Source organism: Gorilla gorilla, chromosome X (assembly GCF_029281585.2).
Source record: "Gorilla gorilla gorilla isolate KB3781 chromosome X, NHGRI_mGorGor1-v2.1_pri, whole genome shotgun sequence".
In the NCBI taxonomy this organism is placed as follows: domain Eukaryota; kingdom Metazoa; phylum Chordata; class Mammalia; order Primates; family Hominidae; genus Gorilla; species Gorilla gorilla.
The window spans coordinates 68,078,100-68,101,365 of record NC_073247.2 but is presented as its reverse complement, the minus strand read 5'-3'; the positions used below and the strand labels follow the sequence as shown (position 1 = coordinate 68,101,365).

Below are 23,266 nucleotides of genomic sequence, written 5' to 3'. Positions count from 1 at the left end.
TTACACTTGATTAATATGAACAAAGTTGTGTAATAAAATATTTTCAGGAATATTTATGCAAAGAAGATTAGGACATGCTTAATTTATCAGGAAGTGATAAACTATGGCTATCTCTGAATAAATCATGCATAGTCTAGATTATCCACACTGTTAGACGACTTTATCTTGTTTGGCTCCCTCATGTGTTCTTAGATTCACATTTGATGTTTATAATGTTATTTCCCTTTGAGAATCTGCAGGACTCTTCAACCTTGTACAATATAAGCCCAGACTACTCTGTATCAAAATGAGCTATGTCGTCTCTGGCTTCCATTTCTTTCTTACTACTGCTTTCTGCTACTACAGATATTCAACAGGTATTTTTTATTTGGTGCTTATTAATATAACAAATCAGATCTCCATAATTTGGAGGATACTGCTTAGTCATTAATTTCAATAGTTTCTCATGCTAAACTGTGTTAGATTGAGTTTTAACTGCATTTCTCTTAAATTGGAAGAGATAGGACTAGGATTGCCCAAAAACCAACTTCGATGTGATACTTGGGCTTCTTACTCATAATCCTCTCTTTCATTAGCTAACATGGCAAGTGATGATGTATGGAAACTCAATTACAGAAGTCACATCCTCTTTTCTCTTTACACCCTAATGTAACACATTTTATAGTTACCCTGACTACTAATGGTGATAACTCAGTGAGCATGGAGTGAAAAAAAAGAGAGAGTAAATAAATAGTATAATTACCTAGCAATTACATTTTGTTCGGTGGTGACTTTGCTGTCCTGCATTGTCAACAGAACAATACATTTCATTCTAGTTTTCTGCTGACATTTATGCACATGCAAAACACATTAACCATCATTCTGCCTATGGAAAATACCTTAACTCAGTATTTTAAACAAAGGAGATAATTATTCTTATGAGCACTAACTGTGAATCCTTAGACTACCTCTTATCATTACCAGCTTATTAAGCAGCTGGTGGTTATTGAGTGCCTACTCTGTGTGAGGCACTATGAAGTATAACACAAAAGTATGTTGCATTACTTTATTCAAACAAACATTTTTAGCACATATTTGACAAATTCTGCCCTTTACCCACACATATTACAAGCTAGATAGAAACAAAAATTCAGCAAGCAATGAAAAATAATATATAATCAATTTCTAGATGGTTATGTATTAGAATTATACAGATTCAAATAGAATGGCAGTTGTTATTTTCACGGTATGGACAGAAAATTTTGAGGAATATTTCAATGTGCAGATTATCAAAAGTTTTTTCAAAAAGTTCTAAGAATCTAAAATTTAAGCTGCAATACAGCAATTAGGATAAACTGTCCTAAATTAAAATTTAAACAGAATTGTGACTGGTAGCTTTAATTATAGCAAAATACTATGGGAAATAATTTGTAAATTATGCTATATTTTGATTTGTTCTAGATTGGAATCCCGGATATATTAAGTATAAAACCTGAGAGTGATCTTTTGGAAATTGTATAAAACAAACATTTTGTTTCCAAATGAGAAAACCATAGCAAATAAATAAATGATTTTACATCTGTAATTTTTGAAATAATTTTTACTTTCCTTATATTGGACATACAAGCAAATTTTAATTTTCTGAAACAAAAAAAACAAGACTTTAATTAGAAAGTAGTTATTTTATATAGGTATGCTAGCTGAAAATAAGGCTATAAAGACTTCATTTGATACTTGGGAATGACAACTACTGGAGTTTAACATGGAGAATCCTGAAACTTCACCAATCATGTGATGGGGGATAGTGTTAATCATCAAGCAAGTCTCTCACATTCTGAATAAAGTATAACTAACTGAATACATTTGGAAAGGAAACAAAGCCCATTATAAAAAAAATAAAGCTCACTATAGTGATAAATAATATTTTATGTTCTCACCACAAAAAGTAAGTATATGAGGTAATGCATGTGTTAATTAGCTCTATCTAGTTATTCCACAGTGTTACATATATTTTCAAACATATTGTATATGATAAATATACACAATTTTTGTCAGTTTAAAAAATAAATACATTTAACAATAAAAATTGCAAATGGTAGCCAAAATGAAAACATTTCAATTCTAAGCCAGTCTTTCCTTGGAATAAAGTCAAGAAATGATTCATCTTTGTCAAGACTTATTTCCCTTTCCTGTGTACACAGTAGAGGGATATAACTGCAGTGTGAAATAACATAATACTGCATGTGGAAGAAGGAAGCTTCTCTCATGTCTTTTTGTGGGGAAATTAGCCAAATTAGAGAGCTAAAATGGAAATTCCACAGGCAATGACTCAGTGAATAGAAGTTCATTCCAGGCGAGGTCCAATTTTAGAATGTGCTGCTAGGCAGAGTGAGAACTATTTTTCCTCCCGATTTGTGTTGGCATTAGTTCGTTAATGCTAAACTTGACCCTTGATATTTCCAAAGAGATGCAACAACTTTCCCTTTAAAGTCATTTTATGTTCTTGTGCTTTCTGGAACTTGTTTTATTTTAAATTATTAATAATAATAGGAATTGCATCAAATGTTATGACATGCTAGTAGAAGAGGGAATAAGCCAATATTATTTTTGCCTCACTTTCTAAAATAGCGTTGATTAAGTAAAACTTGCTTTTCTATTTTTTATGTGAGGGCTCATTTTGCCATTTGGGTATGTCACTTTCATTTATGTACTTAGGAAGCATTAGGATTTAAGAACATTGTTAAAATAAGTCTTTATAACTTTAGAAATGTGGTTACTTTGAAAATGGAAAAACCTAGACTAGCCGTACTACTTTTTTAGATAACAGGGAAGACTTATGGAAATGAACGAAAGGCAAATTCAATTGGAAAAAAGAGATTAATTTCTTATTAAATCAAATTCTCTGTATTTATAAATTTTGCTGATAAATCCACTCTTGTATATTATTCAGCATATTTCTATTCAGTTCATTTTTAGAATAGTTTATCTACAGCAGTAAGTCTATGTGAAATCTAAAAATTTGACTAACTTTTATTATATTTCATTTTTACAGTAGGCAGTGGATAGTCATTTTCACTGCTAAATCTATGTACCAAATCTACTGAGTATTGCAAAAACACACTGGATAGAATATTATTTGCAAAGTGATTCTTGTTGTCATTCACCATAGATTCTTTTGGGACAAAAAAATTCTTAAAGATAAAATGTTGCCTGTATTTATAAAAATCATTGAGGATTCTTCCCAAAAATAGAAATGAGAAAATAGAATTTAAACAATCAAATGATTAAGTTTGCTCTATAGCCAAGTGTTTTGGTCTAAGTGTCTTTGGTTGAAAACATCTGGATAAAAGCATAGTGACAATTTTGAAGCATGTCCAGAATTTTCCAGTTACAGTTAGACATAAAAAAAAATCAGAGCCATTATTGCAACATTGGTAATCTGTCTGTCTAATACAATCTATCTTTTGAAAGTTTCTTGAAGACAGTAATAAGTAAAGAGAAAAATTACAGATTTGGGCCCTGACTATGAAATGCCAAAATGTTATGAAATTGGAGGCTATTGATTATTTTACATGATAATTTTAGTAGTTGGTGTTTTTAAGTATTTCCACTCCAAGTATTTTTAAGAGTATTTTTAAACTAAATGTGAATCTTTGATTCATGCCTTTAAAATTGCTAATTGATTTTTATTTTTATTTTCAAGATTGTTGGATTATTCAATTCAATAAGCTTCCAGATAACAACCTATAGATTGTTAGTTGTGAGGCTATATTGTGTATTTTAATTATTTCTTGATATAATTTTAAGTTACCATGTATTGAATTATAACTGGCCCTAAAACATTTTTTAATTTGTAAATTTTATTTTTATAACTTTTATTGAAATATAACATACTTTAAAAATATAACATACATTACAAAATTGCTTTATTAATTTTCAAAAAATGAATACACCTATAAAACCACTACTCAGATGAAAGGATTACCAGAACCTCAAAGCTCCCTCATATTCTCTGCTAGTCACTACCATCCTGTACCAAAATAAATAACTTGATTTTCAAAATCAAAAGTTAGATGTTTTTTATTTGCTTGTTTCTCTTCATTTATTATTATTATTGAGATAAAATTCACATAATGTAAAATTCACCATTTTAAAATATACAATTCAGTCATTTTTAAAACATTCATAATGTTGCTGAGTCATCACAACTGGGTAATTCCAGAACACCTCTGCCACTCTGAAAAGAAATCCCATAATCATTCTCCATTCCCTCATCTCCAGGAAACCACTAATTTACTTTCTGTCTCTATGGATTTGTCTATTATGCATATTTCATATGAATGGAATTGTACAATATATGCTTTTGTGTCTGGCTTTTTCTTAGTATGATGTTATTAAAGTTCATCCATGTTTTAGCACATATCAGTACTTCACTCTTCATGGCTGAAATGTATCGCATTGTATAGCTATACTGCATTTTATTTGTTAATTAATTAATGGACATTTGAGTTGTTTCCACCTTTAGGTATTATTAGTTTTTGCTATCAATATTTGTGTACAAGTTTTTGTGTGAATATATTAAAACTACAGATTAGTTTTATTTTTAAACTTTATGGAAAGTTTATATTCTTTTTGACTTCTTTTACTCAACATTTTGTTTGTGAAATTCAGCCATGGTTTAGCATGTATAAACAATTCATTTATTCATTTTTATTTTAAGAGAGAAGGTCTCTCTTTGTCATCCAGGCTGGAGTGCAATGGCACTATCATAGCTCATTGCAGCCTTGATCTTCTGGGCTCAAGGTATCCTCTCACCTCAGCCTCCCTAGTATCTGGGACTACAGGCATAGGAGACCACACGTGGCTTGTTCATTTATTTTTGTTGTAGAATTATAGTGTATCCCTCACCCATAATTTTTTTAGTTTCTGCTTATAGGCATTTACATTGTTTCCAGTTATTGGCAAGTGCTAATTATGCTGCTATGAACAATCAAATAAATAAATGGGAGTGTAGCTAGGTATGTAAAATTTTAGTAAGTACTGCCAAACAGTTTTCCAAGGTGTTTGTACTAATTTACACATTCACCATCAGATATGGGAGTTCTTATGAGTGAGAACGTGAAATATTTGTCTTTCTGTGTCTGACTTGTTTCACTTAAGATAATGACATCCAGTTCCATCCATGTTGCTACAAAAAATGTGATTTCATTCTTTTTATGGCTGAATAGTATTTCATTGTGTATACATACCACATTTTCTTTATCCAATCATCTATTGATGAACACTTAGGTTTATTCCATATTTTTGCTATTGTGACTAGAACTGAAATAAACATACAAGTGCAGCTATCTTTTTAATATAATGATTTTTTTTTCCTTTGGGTAGATATCCAGCAGTGGGATTGCTGGATCAAGTGGTAGTTCTATTTTTAGTTCTTCGGGAAATCTCCATACTTAGTTTTTCATAAAGGTTGTACTAATTTAAATTCTCACCAACAATGTATAAAAGTTCCCTTTTCTCCACATCCTTGTCAACATGTGTTATTCTTTGACTTTTTAATTATACCATTCTGACTGAGGTAAGATAATATCTCATCATGGTTTTAATTTGCATTTTTTTCTGATGACTAGTGATGTTGAATACTTTTTTCACATATCTGTGGGGCATTTGTAGGTCTTTTGAAAAATCTCCATAAATGTCATTTTTCCATTTTTTAATGGGATTTTCTTTCTTTGTTGAGTTGGCTGAGTTCCTTGTATACTCTGAATACTAGTGCCCTGTTGGATGTATACTTTACACATATTTTCTCCCATTCTGCAGGTTGTCTGTTCACTTTGTTTATTATTTCCTGTGCTGTGCAGAAGCTTTTTAGTTGAAGTCTTATTTGTCTATGTCAGTTTTTGTTGCCTGTGCCTTTGAGATCTTAGTCATAAATTATTGGCCTAAACCGAGGCCCAAAAGAGTTTTCCCTAGGTTTTGTTCTAGAATATTTGTTTCAGCCTTACATTTAAATCTTTAATCCATCTTGAGTTGATTTTTGTGTATGGTAAGACATAGCAGTTACATTCCCGTGCTTATGAAAATCAAATTTTCCCAGCACCATTTGCTGAAAGTGTTCTTTCTCCGATGTATGTTCTTTTTGACATTTTCAAAGATACATTGGCTGTGAATATATGGCTTTTTGTTTTGGGTTCTCTATCCTGTCCCATTGATCCATGTTACTATTTTAATAAGAGTACCATGCTGTTTAGGTTACTATAGCCTTCTAGTATAATTTTAAGTAAGGTAAAGTGATGTCTCCAGCTTCGTTCTTTTTGCTAGAACTGCTTTTGCTATTCGGATTTTTTGGGGGGTTTCATATGAAATTTGGGATTCTTTTTGCTAATTCTGTTAAAAATGGTGTCATTTTGATAGGGATTGCATTGAATCTGCAGACTGTTTTAGGCAGTATGGTAATTTTAATGCTATTAGTTCTTTAGATCTGTGAGCATGGAATGTTTTTCTATTTGTGTCATTTTCAATTTCTTTCATCAGTGTTTTGTAGGGTTTTTTTCTTTTTGTAGAGATCATTTGCCTCTTTTTAAAATGTATTCCTAGGTACTTTTTTTGTAGCTATTGGAAATGGGATTGCCTTATTGTTTTTTTTCTCAGCTAGATCATTATTGATGTATAGAAAAGTCACTGATTTTTGTATGTTGATTTTGCATCCTGCAATTCTACTAAATTCATTTCTAAAATGTAAGAGTTTTTGGGGTAGAATCTTTAGGTTTGCCTAGATATGCGATCATGTCATCACAAAACAGGGATCATTTAACTTCCTCTTTTCCAATTTGGCTGCCTTTTATTTCTTTCCCTTGCCTGACTGCTCTGTCTAGGGCTTCCAGTACTATGCTGAATAGGAGTGTTGAGAGTAGGAGGCATCCTTCTCTTGTTCCAGTTCCAGATGAAATGTTTCAAATTTTCCCCATTCAGTATGATGTTGGCTATGGGTTTGTCACATATGGCCATTATTATTATTTTGAAGTATGTTCCTTCTATGCCTGGTTCATTAACAGTTTTTTATCATGAAGGGATGCTGAATTTTATTGAATGCTTTTTTTGACTCTGTTGAGATGATTATAGGGATTTTTTCCTTAATTATATTTATGTGATATATCACATTTATTGATTTGCATAAGTTGAACCATCCTTGCATCCTTGGTATAAAGCCCATTTTTAAAATGGTGTTTCATCTTAATGATGTGCTGTTGGATTCAGTTTGCTATTATTTTGTTGATAATTTGTGTGTCCATGTTAATCAGTGATAATGGTCTGCAGTTTAATCTTTTTTCTTGTGTTCTTGTCTGATTTTGGTGTCAGGGTGATACAGGCCTTGCAGAATGAGTTAAGGAGAATTTTTTGGAACTGTTTCAGGATGATTGGTATTGATTCTTCTTTGTATATTTGGTAGTATTCAGCTGTTAATCCATACAGTCTTTGGCTTTTCTTTGGTGGGATATGTTTTATTGGAGATTCATTCTTCCTAGTTGTTATTGGTCTGTTCAGGCTTTTTATCCTTCATTCTTGGAAGGTTGTATGTGTCCAGAAATGTATCCATTTCATCTAGATTTTCTAGTTTGTGAGTATATAGATAGTATTTCATAATAGTCTCTAATGACCTATTTTATTTCTATGTTATCAGTTGTAATGTCTTCTTTGTCATATCAGACTTTATTTATTTGGATATTCTCTCTTCTTTTCATGGCCATTCTAGATAGTGGTTTATCAGTTTTATCTTTTTGAAGACCCAACTATTCATATCGTTGATCTTCTCTTTTTTGTTTGTTTGTTTGTTTGTTTGTTTTTGTCTCTAATTTGGTTCTGCTTTGATCTTCATTATTCCTTCTGCTTATTTTGGTTTTGGTTTGTTCTTGCTTTTCTCATTCTTTGTGGTGTGATGTTAGGTTGTTGATTTGAGATATTTCTATATTTTTGATGTAGACATTTAATGCTATAAACTTTCATTTTAACACTGCCTTTTCTATATCCCACAGGTTTTGTTATCTTAGGTTTCCATATTCATTTGTTTCAAAAAGTTTTAATTTTTTTCTTCATTTATTCATGGTCAAATGACCATTCAGGAACGCTTTGTTTAATTTCTATGACTTGTATAATTCCTCTTGGTATTTTTATTTTATTTTTATTTTACTGTGGTCTGAAAAGATAGTTGATATTATTTTAGTACTTTAAAATTTGTTGAGATGTGTTTTGTGGCCTAACATGATCTATCTTGGAGAATGTTCTGTGTGCTAATGAAAAAAATGTATATTCTGCAGGTGTTGGGTAGAATGTCCTGTATGTGTCTGTTAGGTCCATTTGGTCAAAAGTCTGATTTAAGTCCAATGTTTCTTCATTAATTTTCTGTCTGGGTGATCTCTCTAATGCTGAAAATAAAGTGTTGAAGTCCCCAGTATTATTGTATTGCTGTGTATATCTCTCCTTATGTCTAGTAATATTTGTTTTATGAATCTGGGTGGTCCAGTGTTGGATATGTTTAGAATTGTTATATCTTCTTGCTGAACTGATCCATTTATCATTTGTGATGACATTCTTTGTCTTTCTTTTTTTACCATTTTTCATTCAAAGTCTGTTTTAACCTAAGAAAGTATAACTATTTCTGCTCGCTTTTGGTTTCTGTTTGTGTTGAATATTTTATCCACTTCTTTATTTTCAGTCTATATGTGTCTTTATAGGTAAGGCAAGTTTCTTTTAGGCAGCATTTTTTAAATTCATTCTGCTGATCTGTATCTTTTACGCAAAGGACATAATCCATTTACATTCAAGGTTAAAATTGATGTGTAAGGCTTTGTTCCCACCATGTTGTTGTTTTCAAATACTTGTTTTTTAAATTTTTCTCTGTCTTTTTGTCTTGGTGATTTGATGAAATTCTGTCACGTTGCCATTTGATTCCTTTGTCTTCTTCCTTTGTGTGGTTGTTTTATAAGACATGTGAGTTTTATGTTTCCATTTATTTTCATGATAGACTACTGAACTTTCATTTCTGTGTTTAATATTCCTTTCAGCATTTGCTGTAGGGCTGATCCAGTGGTGACGGATTCCCTCAGCTATTGCTTGTCTGGGAATGTCTTTATTACTCTCTTATTTATGAAGTCTATTCTGCGAAGACGTAAACATTTTTGCTGACTTTTTTTTTCTTCCAGCACTTTGTAAATACCATCTTATTCTCTTCTGGCTCATAAGGTTTCTGCTTTAAAGTCCACTGTTAGTCTGATGGGGTTTCCTTTATAGGTGATTACATGCTTTTATCTTGCTAATTTTAAACTTCCTTCTTTCACATTGGCTTTAGACATTCTGAATATAATATGCCATGGTGAAATACTTTTTGCGATATATTTGCCTTAGGGGATCACTTGGTCTCCTATAGCTTCATGTCTAACTCCCTTGCTAGACTTGGGACATTTTTATCCATTATTAACCTAAATATATTTTCTAAAGTTTTAATTTTTCTTCTCCCTTGGGAATACAGATAATTTGCAAGCTTGGCCATTTTATGTAGTTTCAAACATCTTAAAAGCTTTGTTTATTATTTTTTATTCTTTTTTTAAAAAAATGTTGTCTAACTGCATTATTTCAAAAGGTCTGTCTTCAGGCTCTGAGATTCCTCTGCTTGGTTCAGTCTGTTTTTGAAGCTGAATACATTGAAGTTTTTAATACATTAAAAAAATGTATTTTGTATTTTCTTCAATTAATTTTTGTTTCCAGAATTTCTGCTTGTTTTTTTTAAGATCTCTGTCTCCTTGGTAAATTTCTCATTTATATCCTAAATTTTATGTCTGATTTCTTTATATTTGTTTTCAGATTTCTCTTGCATCTTATTGAGCTTCTTTAAAATCACAATTTTGAATTCTTTACCTGGCATTTTGAAGAATTATTTTTTATTGGTATCTATTGCTAGGCAATTATTGTGTTTCTTTGGGGTGTGTTTCTTTCCTTGCTTTTTCATGGTTTTTTGTGTGGCCTTCCATTGATATCTATGTATTTGTTTTAGCAGTTGCTTATTCTAATTTTTTGAAATTGCTTTTGTAGAGAAAAATTATTTCCTGAAAATTTATATATGTTGTTGGTTGGGTAGGATACTTTGGCTTTGATTTGGGGTGCCTGAAGTAGTGTGATCTTTGTATGACTTCAGAAGTACACAGTATAAGTGATAATCTGTGATTTTCTCAGTGGCTTGGGGTACAATTATTAGTTGAGGTTGTGGTGAAGTTTTGCTGGCGACTTGGTTGACAACTGAGCCAGTTTCTGGGCCTCGGTAGTGGCTGCGGTGGTGTGAGTTTGCCTGTTTTTAGGCCCCAGAGCAGCTTACACTTGCTCCGGTGTTAGTAAGTCCTGGAGGGCTGATTTTTGGACCTCCAGGTAGCTTGCTCAGAAGCTAGTAGTGAGGACAGTGAGCCAAGTGTGTGGGCAGGTTTTCAGGCCCCTAGGCATCAGGTGTGATGTGGCTGATGGCAGTATTCGTGGTGGAGCAACCTACTGCAACCCAAGCAGTCCATGTTGGTATTGCTGGTAGTGCAATGGGTTGGGCATACGAGTCCCTAGTACCACAACTGCCTGTAGCAAGGCAGTGCATATTGTTCTATGTGTGCTTAGGAGAGCTTGTTTTCTCCTCTTTCTCCCTTGGCTGGGTAGCAGCTGTAGCTGCATTACCTCAAATGTGACCTGAGGATGGGGTGCAACCTAGCATTAAACTCTCAAAATGGCACCTTGGGCCTACAGCAAGGGAGAGTGGTGCCCCTGTTAGGCAGACAGCATGGGCAAGAAGCTGTGGGGACTGTGGTTCCCTTGCATTTCAGCCTCACAGCAACCTGTTGCAGGGCAATGGGTATTGTCCTAGACATGCATAGGAAAGCCTGGTTTCACTTTTCCTCCTTGGCTGGTAAGTGGCTCTAGCGGTGCCAGCTAGAACTCACCATGAGGGCAGGGTGCAGCCCAGCATTAAACTTTCAAAATGTTGCCTTGGGCCTGGGACAAGAGAAGGAGGAGCACCCCCCCACCGCCCCCCGCCACCCCGCCGCCCCACCTTCACACAACCAGCATGGGCAAGAAACTTTGGGGAGTTTGGTTCACTCATGTCTCAGTCTCACAGAATCCCATTGCAGGGTAGTGGCTATTGTCTTAGATATATGAGTAGAAAGGCTGATTCTTCTTAACCTTCTTTGGCCCGATGGAAGTTGCAGCCACATCAGCCTGAACTCAGCATGAGGACAGGGCACCTCTCAGGCTAGCAGCATGGCCAAGAAGCTGTGGGAAGTGCAGTCTTCTCATGTCTCAGTCTCAACAGCAGCCCACAGCAGAGCAGTAGGGACCCTCCCAGGGGTGCTTGGGAGCACTTGCTCTTCCCTTTTCCCCCTTGGAGCAACACAGCAGCAGTAACTGTGTCTGTAGATCCCCAGTATTAGGGCTCTCAAAATGGCACCCAGCTGAGTCTATTTAGGTTTAGATACCTGTGGGATTCCATATTGGTTCCCTTTCTGGGGTAATGTCTGTGTCCAGTTTTCAGGCAGCTCCGTATGTCAGGCCTGAGGCCCTAGTAGGTCAGAGGTTTCTCCTATAACCAACATTGTAAAAGCCCATTACAAAGTGTGGAACCCTGAGTGTTTCTCTCTTACTGTTTTCCATGTCCGGGAGCCTCTCCCATCTCTCAGCTAGTTCCCAGCCAGGCGAGCTGCTTCGAACCCTCTCCTTCTGGTGCTTTCTTTCACTTCTTCAGTGAATCCTAGCATTCTCTGCTAAACGATCTGTTCAAAATGTGCGTATCCACTTAACTATTCTAATTCCTCTCTGTGGAGGAAGCACAGACTACCAGCATCTCATCAGATATTTTGATCCCTAACATTTTAAAGATTTTTCTATATATAAGATTGTGTTCTGTGTAAAGATGGATTTGAATTCCTCTTGTTCAATTTAGATGCCTTCTATTTCCTTGTCTTGCCTTATTGTTCTAGATAAGACTTCCAGTACCATAGTGAGTTAGAGTGGTGAACGTGGGCTTCTAGGTCTTGTCCCAGTTCTTAGAGGAAAGGGTTCATCTTTTCCCCATGCAGTATGATGTTAGCTCTGTGCAGGTTGTAGAAAACCTTAATTATGTTGAGTTACCTTCTTTCTCCGTTTAATTTCTGAGAGTCTTCATCATGAAGAGATGTTGAATTTTATCAAATGTTTTTGCTGCATCTATTGAGATGATTATATGGTTTTAGTATTTCATTGTATTCACGTTATATATCACATTTACTGATTTGCATATGTGAAACCATCCTTGTATTACTGGAATAACTACCAACAGATCAGGATGTTTCTTTTTATGTGCTGTTAGATTCAGTTTGATAGTATTTTGTTGAGGATTTTTGCATCTATATTTATCAAGAATATTGACCTATACTTTTTTTTAGTTATGTCTTTGTGGTGATTTGGGTATCAGGATAATACTGGCTTCATAGAATGAGTTAGAGTTACCTTCTCTTAATTTTTTTTGGAATAGTTTCAGAAGAATTGGTGTTAATTCTTTATATCACGCAGACAGCATGGGCAAGAAGAGAACTCAGCAGTAAAGATATCTGACCCTAGGCTTTTCTCTGTCAAGGGACATTTCATTGTTGATTCAATTAGTGTCCTCAGGTTTTCTATTTCTTTGTGACCCAGTATTGGTAGGTTGTATGTGTCTAGGAATTTATCGATTTTCTGTAGGTTTTCTAATTTTTTAGTGTATAGTTGATATGGTTTGGCTGTGTCCTCACCCAAAATTTCATCTTGAATTGTAATAATCCCCATATGTCAAGGGTGGGACCAGGTGGAGATAATTGAATCATGGGGGTGTTTTCCCCCATCCTTTTCTTGTGATAGTGAGTTAGTTCTCACAAGATCTGATGGTTTTATAAGGGGCTTCCCCCTTTGCTGGGCACTCATTCTTCCCCTTCCTACCGCATGAGAAGAAGGATGCATTTGCTTCCCCTTCGGCCATGATTGTAAGTTTTCTGAGGCCTCCCCAGCCCTGTGAAACTGTGAGTCAATTAAACCTCTTTCCTTTATAAATTACCCAGTCTCAGGCAGTTTTTTTATAGCAGTGTGAGGATGGACTAATACAATAAATTGGTACCAGTAGATTGGGGTGTCACTACAAGGCTACCCAAAAATGTGCAAGCTACTTTGGACCTGTGTAATAGGCAGAAGTTGGAACAGTTTTTAGGACTCAGAAGAAGACAGGAAAATGTGAGAAAGTGTGGAACTTCCTAGAGACTTGGCGGGCTCAGAAGACAGAAAGATGTGGGAAAGTTTGGAATTTCCTGGGGATTTGTTGAATGGCTTTGACCAAAATGCGGAGAGTGATATAGACAATGAAGTCCAGGCTGAGGTGGTCTCAGATGGAGATGAGAAACTTTTTGGGAACTGAAATAAATGTGTCTCTTGCTATGTTTTAGCAAAGAGACTAGAAGCATTTTGCCCCTGCCCTAGAGATCTTGAACTTGAGAGAGATGATTTAGGGTATCTGGCAGAAGAAATTTCTAAACAGCAAAGCATTCAAGATGTGACTTGGGTGCTGTTAAAAGCATTCAGTTTTATGTATTCACAAAGATATGGTTTGGAATTGGAGCTTATGTTAAAAGGGAAGCAGATCATAAAAGTTCAGAAAATTTGCAGCCTGATGATGTGATAGAAAAGAGAAACCTATTTTCTGGGGAGTAATTCAAGCTGGCTGCAGAAATTTGCATAAGTAATGAAGAGCCAAGGGTAAATCTCCAAGACAATGGGGAAATGGTCTCCAGGGCATATCAGAGGTCTTCATGGCAGTACCTCCCATCACAAGCCCAGAGGCCTGGCCTCCTAGTCTTACTGCTTTGTGCAGTCTCAAGACTTTGTGCCCTGTGTCCCAGCCATGGCTAAAAGGGGCCAAGGTACAGCTCGGGCCATGGCTTCAGAGGGTACAAGCCCCAAGCCTTGACAGCTTTCACATGATGTTGAGCCTGTGGGTAGACAGAAGTCAATAATTGAGGTTTCAGAACCTCCCCCTAGATGTCAGAGGATGTATGGGAATGCCTCAATATCCAGGCAGAAGTGTGATACAGGGGCAGAGCCCTCATGAAAAACCTCTGCTAAGGTAGTGTGGAAGGGAAATGTGGGGTTGAAGCCCCCACACAGAATCTCCACTGGAGCACTGCCTAATGGAGCTATGAGAAGAGGGCCACCATCCTCCAGACTCCAGAATTGTAGAGCCACTGACAGCTTGCACAGTGCACCTGGAAAAGCCACAGACACTCAAAACCAGCCAGTGAAAGCAGCCAGGAGTGGGGCTGTGCCCTGCAAAGCAACAGGGATGGAGCTGCCCAAGACCATGGGAGCCCACTTCTTGCATCAGCATGACCTGGATGTGAGACATGGAATCAAAGGAGATTATTTTGGAACTTTAAGGTTTAATGATTACATGGGGGCTCTAACCCCTTTGTTTTGGCCAGTTTCTCCCATTTGGAACAGATGTATTTATCCAATGCCTGTACCCATTTTATCTAGGAAGTAACCACTTGCTTTTGATTTTACAGGCTCATAGGTGGAATGGACTTGCCTTGTCTCAGATGAGACTTTGGACTTGGACTTTTGAGTTAATACTGGAATGAGTTAATATTTTAGGGGACTGTTGGAAGGGTGTGATTGTGTTTTGAATTGTGAGGACATGAGATTTGGGAGGGCCTAGTGGTAGAATATTATGGTTTGGCTGTGTCCCCACCCAGAATTTCATCTTGAATTGCAGTAATCCCCATGTGTCAAGGGATGACCACGTGGAGATAATTGAATCATGGGGGTGGTTTTCCCCATCCTGTTCTTGTGATAGTGAGTTAGTTCTCACGAGATCTGATGGTTTTATAAGAGGCTTCCCCCTTTGGTGGGCACTCATTCTTCCCCATTCTACTGCCATGAGAAGAAGGACATATTTGCTTCTCTTTCTGCCATGATTGTTAATTTCCTGAGGCCTCTGCAGCTCTGCAGAACGGTGAGTCAATTAAACATCTTTTCATTGTAAATTACTCATTCTCAGGCAATTGTTTATAGCGGCATGAAGATGGACTAGTACAATAGTTCAAATTGTCTCTAATGACCTATTATATTTCCATACTATTAGTTGTCATGTCTTTGTTTTATTTTTCATTTCTAATTTTATTTGAGTTTTATTATTAGTTATTAGAGTTAGGAGTTCATAATTTTTTTATTTTTTTTGTAGAACCAACTTTTTAATTCTTCTATCCTTTGCATTGTTTATTTAGACTTTATTTTGTTTACTTCTGTTCTGATATTTCTACCTTCTACTAATTTTAGGTTTGGATTATTATTTTATTTTCATTCCTTGAGCTTCATTATTAGGTTGAATACTTGAAATCTTTCCACATTTTGGATGTAGGTATATACTCCTATAAACTTTCCTCTTCATACTTCTTTTCTGTGTCACATATTTTTTGTTCTATTTTTACTTTAATTTGTTTCAAGATTGTTTTTTCTTAATTTCTTTATTTATCCAATGATTGTTTGGGAGCACGTTTTTTTTTTTTAATTTCTGTAGTTTCCAAATTTTTTCTTTTTGACTTTTTATTTCAATGTGTTCTGAGAAGATACTTGATATGATTTTTGTTTTTAACACTTTGTTGAAACTTGCTTTGTGGCCTCACAAAGTCACTCACTCTCCAGGTCTGTCCTGGAGAGTGTTCAATGAGCTAATGAGAAGAATGTGTATTTTGTATTTGTTGTATGAAATGTTCTGTAAATGTTCGTTATGTTCATTTTGTCTATAGTGCTGATTAATCCTAGTGAGTCTCTGCTATTTTCTGTCTAGACAATCTTTCCAATGATATGTCAGGTGTTAAACTCCCCAACTATTATTGTATTGGGATGTATGTCTTTCTTTAGCTCTAATTATCTTTTCTTTACATATCTGGGTATTTCAGTGTTTGTTGTATACATATTTACAATTGTTATATTATCTTGCTGAGTTGATCCTTTTATCATTATATGATAATATTCTTTGTGTCTTTTTATATTTTTTGACTTAATGTTTATTTTGTTTGATACAAGTATAACTACCTCTGCACACTTGTGGTTATCATTTGCATGGAATATTCTTTTTTTCATCCTTTCACTTTCAGTCCATATGTGTCTTTACAGGTGAAGTGAGTTTCCTATAGGCAACATGTATTTGAGTCTTTTTTTTTCAATCCATTCAGTCAGTTTATGAGTTTTAATTGGGGCATTTAAACTGTTTACATTCAAGGCTATTATTGATAGGTGATGTCTTACTCCTGCAATTTTACTAATGGTTTTCAAATTGTTTTGTATATCTTTGGTTTTCTCCCTCTTTTATTGTTTATGTTACAATGTAGTAGATTTTGTAATGATAACATTTGTCTCCATTTTATTTCTCATTTGTGTGTCTGCTCTACAAGTAAGTTTTACACGTTTATGTGTTTTCATGATGATAGATATCATACTTTTGTGTAGAGATGTAGAACTTCCTTAACTATTTCCTCTTGGACTGGTCTGGGGGTGATCATTTTTCAAAGCTTTTGCCTGTCTGGGAAATAATTTATTCCTTCATCATTTCTGGAAGGATAGCAAGGCTGGGTATAGTGTTATTGGTTGGTAAGTTTTCTTCTTTTGGTCCTTTGAATATATCATTCCATTCTCTTTTAGCCTTGATATACTTGGATATTTGACCCCACGCAAATCTGATGTTGAAATGTATTCCCCAATATTGGAGGTAGGGCCTGGTGGGAGGTGATTGGGTCTTGGTGGCAGATCCCTCATGAATGACTTAGTGCCGTCCTTTTAATAGTGAGTGAGTTTGCGTGAGATCTTGTATTTAGAAGTATCTGGCACCTACCCACTTCCTCTTGCTCCTGCTTTTGCCATGTAATGTGCCTTCTCCTGATTCACCTTCTGCCATGAATAAAAGCTTCCTGAGGCCTCCCTAGGAGCCAAACAGATGCTGGTGCCATGCTTTCTGTATAGCCTGCAGAACCATGAGCCAATTAAACTTCTATTATTTATATATTACCCAGTGTCAGGCATTTTTTATAGCAATGCAAGAATGGCCTAACACAGAAAATTGGTACTAAGGGGTGAAGCATTACTATAGAGAAACCTGAAAATATGGAAGCAGCTTTAGAATTAGGTGACAGGCAGATATTGGATGAGTTTGGGAGCCTCAGAAGAAGACAGAAAGATGAGGGAAAGTTTGGAACTTCTTAGAAACTGGTTAAATGGTTGTGACCAAATGCTGATAGTGAAATGGACAGTGAAGTCTAGGCTGCCAAGGTCTTAGATGGAAATGAGGAACTTATTGGGAACTGGAGCAAAGGTCACCCATGTTATGCCTTAGTCAAGGGCTTGGCTGCATTGTGTACATGCTCTAGGAATATTTGGAAGATTGAACTGGAGTATGATGACAGAGTATCTGGCAGAAGAAATTTCAAAGCAGCAAAGCATTAAAGATGTGGCCTGGCTGCTTCTAACAGCATATTCTCATGTGTGGGAGCAAATAAATTACTTAAAGTTGGAATTTATATTTAAACAGGAAGCAGAGCATAAAAGTTTGGACAATTTGCAGGCAAGTCATATAGCAAAGAAAGAAAAAGTGTTTTTTGGAAGAGGAATTTAAGCAAGCTGTGAAACAACCACTTGCTATAGATATTTGTATAACTAAAAGGGACCCAAGTGCTAATATCCAAAAAGATTTTGAAGGAATTTCAGAGACCTTTATGACAGCTCCTCCCATCACCATCCCAGAGGCCTAGGAGGAATAATGGTTTCATAGGCCAGACCCAGGGCTCTACTGCCCTGCACAGCTTCAGGACACTGCTTTCCATATTTTATCTACTTCAGCTCAAGCCAGGGATCAAAGAGGCCCAGGTACAGTTTGAACTGCCACTTTGGAGAATGCAAGTCTTGAGTCTTGGTATATTCCATGTGGTATTACACCAGTGGGCATGCAGAGTGCAACAGTGAAGGCTTGACAGCCTCTACCTTGATTTCAGAGGATGTATGAGAAAGCCTGGGTGCCCAGAGAGAAGCCTGCTTCCAGGGCACAGCCCAGACAGCAAATCTCTGTGAGGATAGTGCCAAGAGAAAATATGTGGTTGGATACCCCACACAGAGTCCCCTATGGGGCACTGCCTAATGGAGCTGTGGGAAGGGGCCTGCCACACTCCAGCCCCTGGAATGGTAGATCCACTGGCAGCTTGCAAACTTAATGTGGAAAAGCCACATGGGCCAAGACCTTGGGAGCCCACTCCCTTGTACCAATGTGCCCTGGATGCAAGATATGGAGTCAAAGGAGACTATTTTGGAGGTTTAAGATTTAATGACTCTCCTTCTTTGTTTCAGACATACATGGGGCCCATTGCCCCTTTCTTTTGGCCGTTTCTTTCTTTGGAATGGGAATGTTTACCTAATGCCTGCATCTCCATTGCAACTTGGAAGTAAATAACTTTTTTTAAATTTTATTTTACAGGCTCATAAGTGAAAGGAGATGAGTCTCAGATGAGACTTTGGACTTGGACCTGGAACATTTAAGTTAATGCTAGAATGAGCTAAGACTTTGGGGAACTATTTGGAAGGCATGATTGTATTTTTCAATGGGAGAGAAACATGATATTTGAGGGGCCAGGGGCAGAGTAATATAGTTGGATATTTGTTCTTACCCAAATCTCATGTTGAAATGTTATCCCCAATGTTGGACGTGGGGTTTGGTGGGAGGTGATTGGATTACGGGAGCAGATCCCTTATGAATGTCTTAGTTCTTATAATAGTGAGTGAGTTATCATCAGAAATGTTATTTAACAGTGTAACACCTCCCCCCATCTTGCTACTGCTTTTGCCATGTGATGTGTCCTATCCTGCTTCACCTTTTGCCATGAGTAAAAACTCCCTGAGGCCTCTTAAGAAGCTGAGCAGATACCAGTCCATGCTTTCTGTACAGCCTGCAGAACTGTAAGCCAATTAAACTTCTTTTCTTTATAAATTACACAGTCTCTGGTATTTCTTTATAGTGGTGCAAGAATGGCCTAACACAGGCCTATTGGGTTTCTGATGATAAATTCACTCTTTGTCTGATGGAGATTTCCTTACATGTTACTTGACACTTTTTTCTTGCTGCTTTTAGGAGTGTTTTTTACTTTTGATAGTTTATCTATAACGCACCTTGGAGAAAACTTTTTAGGTTGAATATATTTGGGGATTGTTGAGCTTCCTATATCTGGATGTCTGCATCTCTTGCAAGAGTTGGGAAGTTTTCAGCTATTATTTTGTTAAATAGTTTTTCTCTGCCTTTGCTCATCTCTTCTCTTTCTAGAACTCAGAAAATGAATATTTCACCACTTTATTATATCTCATATGTCACATTGGCTTTTTTCTTCTTTTTAAAGATTGTCTGACAGGGTTATTTCAAAAGATCTGTCTTCTCATTTTCAAAAATTATTTCTTCACTTGTTCTTGTCTATTGTTGAAGCTCTTGATTGTACTTTTATTTCATTCATGGAATTCTTTAGTAACAGGGATTCTGTTTTTTATGGGATTTATCTATCTTTGGCATTTTCTATTCAGATCAGGAATTTTTTTCTTATGTCTTTGTATTGTTCATGTGTATTCTCTTTTATTTAACTGAACTGTTTGAAGACTATTATTTTGAATTATTTTTGAGGAATTTCATAGATTGTCTTTTATTTGAAACCCATTACTGGAAAATTATTGTGTTACTTTGCAGGTGTCATGTTTTCTCGCTTTTTTATGTTTCTTTTGTCTTTATGTAGATATCTGCACTACTGGTATTAGTTGTTCGTTTCAATCTTATGAATTATCTTTTTTTAAAAGATTTATCTATAGTCTTGGTTGGGTAGGATTCTTTGGCGCTGATTTTGGGTGAGCACAGAATCATAGTTTTCATATGATTTCTTTGGGATGAGATGTGGTTGTTAGTGGAGACTATGGCAAAGCTTTGTTTGGTATCGTCATGCCAAGCAGGATGGTTCTGGGTCACTAGTAGTGGTGACAACAGGCTAGGCATGCCAATCCTTAATCCCTAGGGCTGTGTATGTGGGGTACCATCAATGGTGGTTATGGGTGTAGATGAGCCTGTCCTTAGTATCCAGGATGGGGTGTAGGGAGTGGTGAGTCATTTCTCAGGTCACTAGACACTGTGTGGGGGCACGAGTTTCTGTACCAGCTGTGGTAGGTGGAGAGGGCCTGCCCTCAGGCCCCTCAATGGAGGGTACCCATAGACAGAATGGGTTAGCCCCCAGCCCCTGGATAATGTATGTGGGCATTATTAGTGGCAGTGGCAGGAGGGAAGAGCCTGTCTGTGTGTGTGCTGAATGTGACAGGCAGAGCATACACTTCTGTAGTCCTTCAGACAGCATGCTCATGTGCCAGAGGCAGTAGCAATGAATGGGGCAGGCTTGTTCTTACCCCACAATGGCATGCCTGAGTGCCAGTGGTGGTCAGTGATGTAGGCCTTTCTTCAGGCCTCAGTAAGTGCATCAGTGGGCCAGTCCTCAGGTTCCCTGAATTTGCATGCAGGTGTGTAGTGGCCCAGCTGCTGGAAGGGATAGGATTGCTGTCATTAGCAGTAACCGCCCAAGGGCAGCTGTAAGGCTATGGGAAGTGCAAGTTTTGGCTCCTTTTGTCCTGTGGGCAGATTTTCTAGTGCATTACACTGCCTATTATCTGGAATGTTGGACACTGTGTAGGCTAGACTGCTGAGAAACCATCCTCACCACTGGGTCCAGCTGATGTTGTGTTGCTGTAGACCTCCATTTGAACATAGGGGAATATCAACAGGGCTCCAGGGATGTGGAGATGCAGGGGATGTTGGGTTCCAGGGCAGGATGTAGTCTAGCAGGGGCTGGGCTCTCATAATTGTACTTGAATCTCAGTGTGTTTGTGGAACCCAACATGAACTCTTTCTGGACAAGTGCCATCATATGTACACCAGGCACCTTCCTATATGGTCCTCAGGGCCCATGTAGGCCAAGTTTTTCTTCTGTGGCTATGATTGTAGGAGTCCACATTGAGAATGTGGACCACTGGGTATCCCTCTATTTTCCTTGCAAAAGGGAGTTCTTCCTGGCTCTGAGTCAATCCCAGCCAGGCCAGCTACTTTGCTTTCTTCTGCTTTTATACCTCATAGGTTACCTGTCACTTCTATATGGAATTCTAGTGTTCCAAAGCTCTAATCAACATGTGGTTATCTACTTGCTATTTGGGTCCATCTTTGTGGAAAAAGTGAGCCCTGACACCTCCAGCCAGCCATCTTGAAGCCTGCTTTTTAAAATTGATACATAGTAATTGCACATATTTTCAGAGTACATGTGATACTTTGATACATCCATACACTATGTAATGATCAAATAAGGGCAATTGGGGTACCTATCACCTCAAACAATTATCATTCTTTTATGTGGAGAACATTTCAAAGCTTCTCTTCTAGCCATTTTGAAATATGCAATACAGTATTGTTAGGTATAGTTGCCCTACTGTGCTATTGAACAACATAACTTATTCCTTCTACTTACCTGATTTTTTTACCCATAAACCAACCATTCTTTATTCCTCCTCCGCCACTACCCTTCCCCACCTCTGACATTCACCATTCTACTTTTTACTTCCATTAGATCAATTTTTTCGCTCCCACATATGAGTGAAAACGTGATATTTGTATTGCTGTGCTTGGCTGGTTTTGGTTAACATACTATACTCCAGTTCCATCTGTGTTCCTGCAAATGATTGGATTTTATTTTTTAAAGATGAATAATAATCCATTGTATACATATGCCATATTTTTTAATCCATTTTACTGTTGATGGACACTTAGGTTGATTCTGTATCTAGGCTGTTGTGAATAGGGCTGCAAATAAACATGGGTGTGCAAATGTCTCTTTGCTAGACTAAATTTCGTGCTTTTGGATATATACCCAGCAGTAGAATTTATGGATTGTATGGTAGTTTTAATTTCTTTAAGGAACCTCCATACTGTTTTTCATAGTGACTGTGCTAATTTACATCCCTACCAACAGTGTAGGTGCGTTCCCCTTTCTCTGCAACCTTGCCAGCATCTCTTATTTGCTATCTTTTTAATAGTATCATTTTAACTGGGGTAGATGATATTGATTTTGTTTTTTATTTTCATTTTCCTCATAATTAGTAATATCAAACAGGTTTTATATACCTGTTGGCTGTTTGTCTTTTACTTTAACTGATACATAACAATTGTACATATTTATGTGGTACATTGTGATTTATTGATGCATACATCTAATGTGTAATTATTAAATCAGGGTAATTAGAATATTTATTTATTATTTATTTATTATGTCAAATGTATCTCTTCTTGGTTGGGGATATTTCAAATCTTTTGTAGCTATTTGGAAATATACAATAAATTATTGTTAACTATAATCATCTTACTGTGCTATCTAACACTAGCAGTTATTCCTTCTACCTAGATGTATTTTCGTACCCATTAATAAGCTTCTCAATATTAACCCCCATCCATTCCCAACCTATAGTATCTATCTTTCTACCTTCATGAGATTTACATGTTTGGTTCCCAAATATGAGTAAGAACATGCAATATTTGTCTTTCTGTGACAAGCTTATTCAATTAGCATAATGGCCTCCTGTTCCAACCATGCTGCTGCAAATGACAGGATTTTACTTTTTATGGTTGAATAGTATCCCTCTGTGTATGTATAGCACATGTTCTTTACCAATTCATTGATAGATAGACACTTACATTGATTCCATATTTTGGCTATTTTAAATAGTGCTGCAATACACATGGCCATGCGAATTTATTTTTTATTTTATTTTTTAACATTTATTTTAGATAGAGGGGTACATGTGCAGATTTGTCCCATGGAAATACCGTGTGATAGTGGATGCTGAGGTTTGGAGTATGCATCCCATCACCCTGGTAGTGAGAATAGTACCCAATAAGTAGTTTTTTAACGGACCCCCTCCCTCCACTGTCCAGTTGTCCACAGTGACTATTGTTCCCATATTTATGTCCATGTGTGCTCAATGCTTACATCCCACTTATAAGTGAGAACATGAATAATTTGGTTTTCTGTTCTTCAGTTAATTTGCTTAAGATTGTGGCCTCCAGCTCCATCCACGTTACTAGAAAGTACATGATTTCATTCTTTTTCATGGCTGCACAGTGCTCCATAGTGTATATGTCCCATATTTTCTTTAT

The 23,266-nt window shown here is 36.5% G+C and overlaps 1 protein-coding gene across 1 annotated transcript in view; it reads left to right on the top strand.

The window, feature by feature from the left end:
* Window positions 1–22,467, top strand: part of LOC101125479 (zinc finger X-linked protein ZXDB-like) — a 29,486-nt gene extending 7,019 nt beyond the window's left edge. The window contains exon 2 of the mRNA XM_019018851.2: window positions 18,527–22,467. Within this exon, the coding sequence (XP_018874396.2) occupies window positions 18,527–18,538 (12 nt within the window). The 3' untranslated portion in view covers window positions 18,539–22,467. The remainder of the gene's footprint in view (window positions 1–18,526) is intronic.
* The last annotated feature ends 799 nt before the right edge of the window (window positions 22,468–23,266 follow it).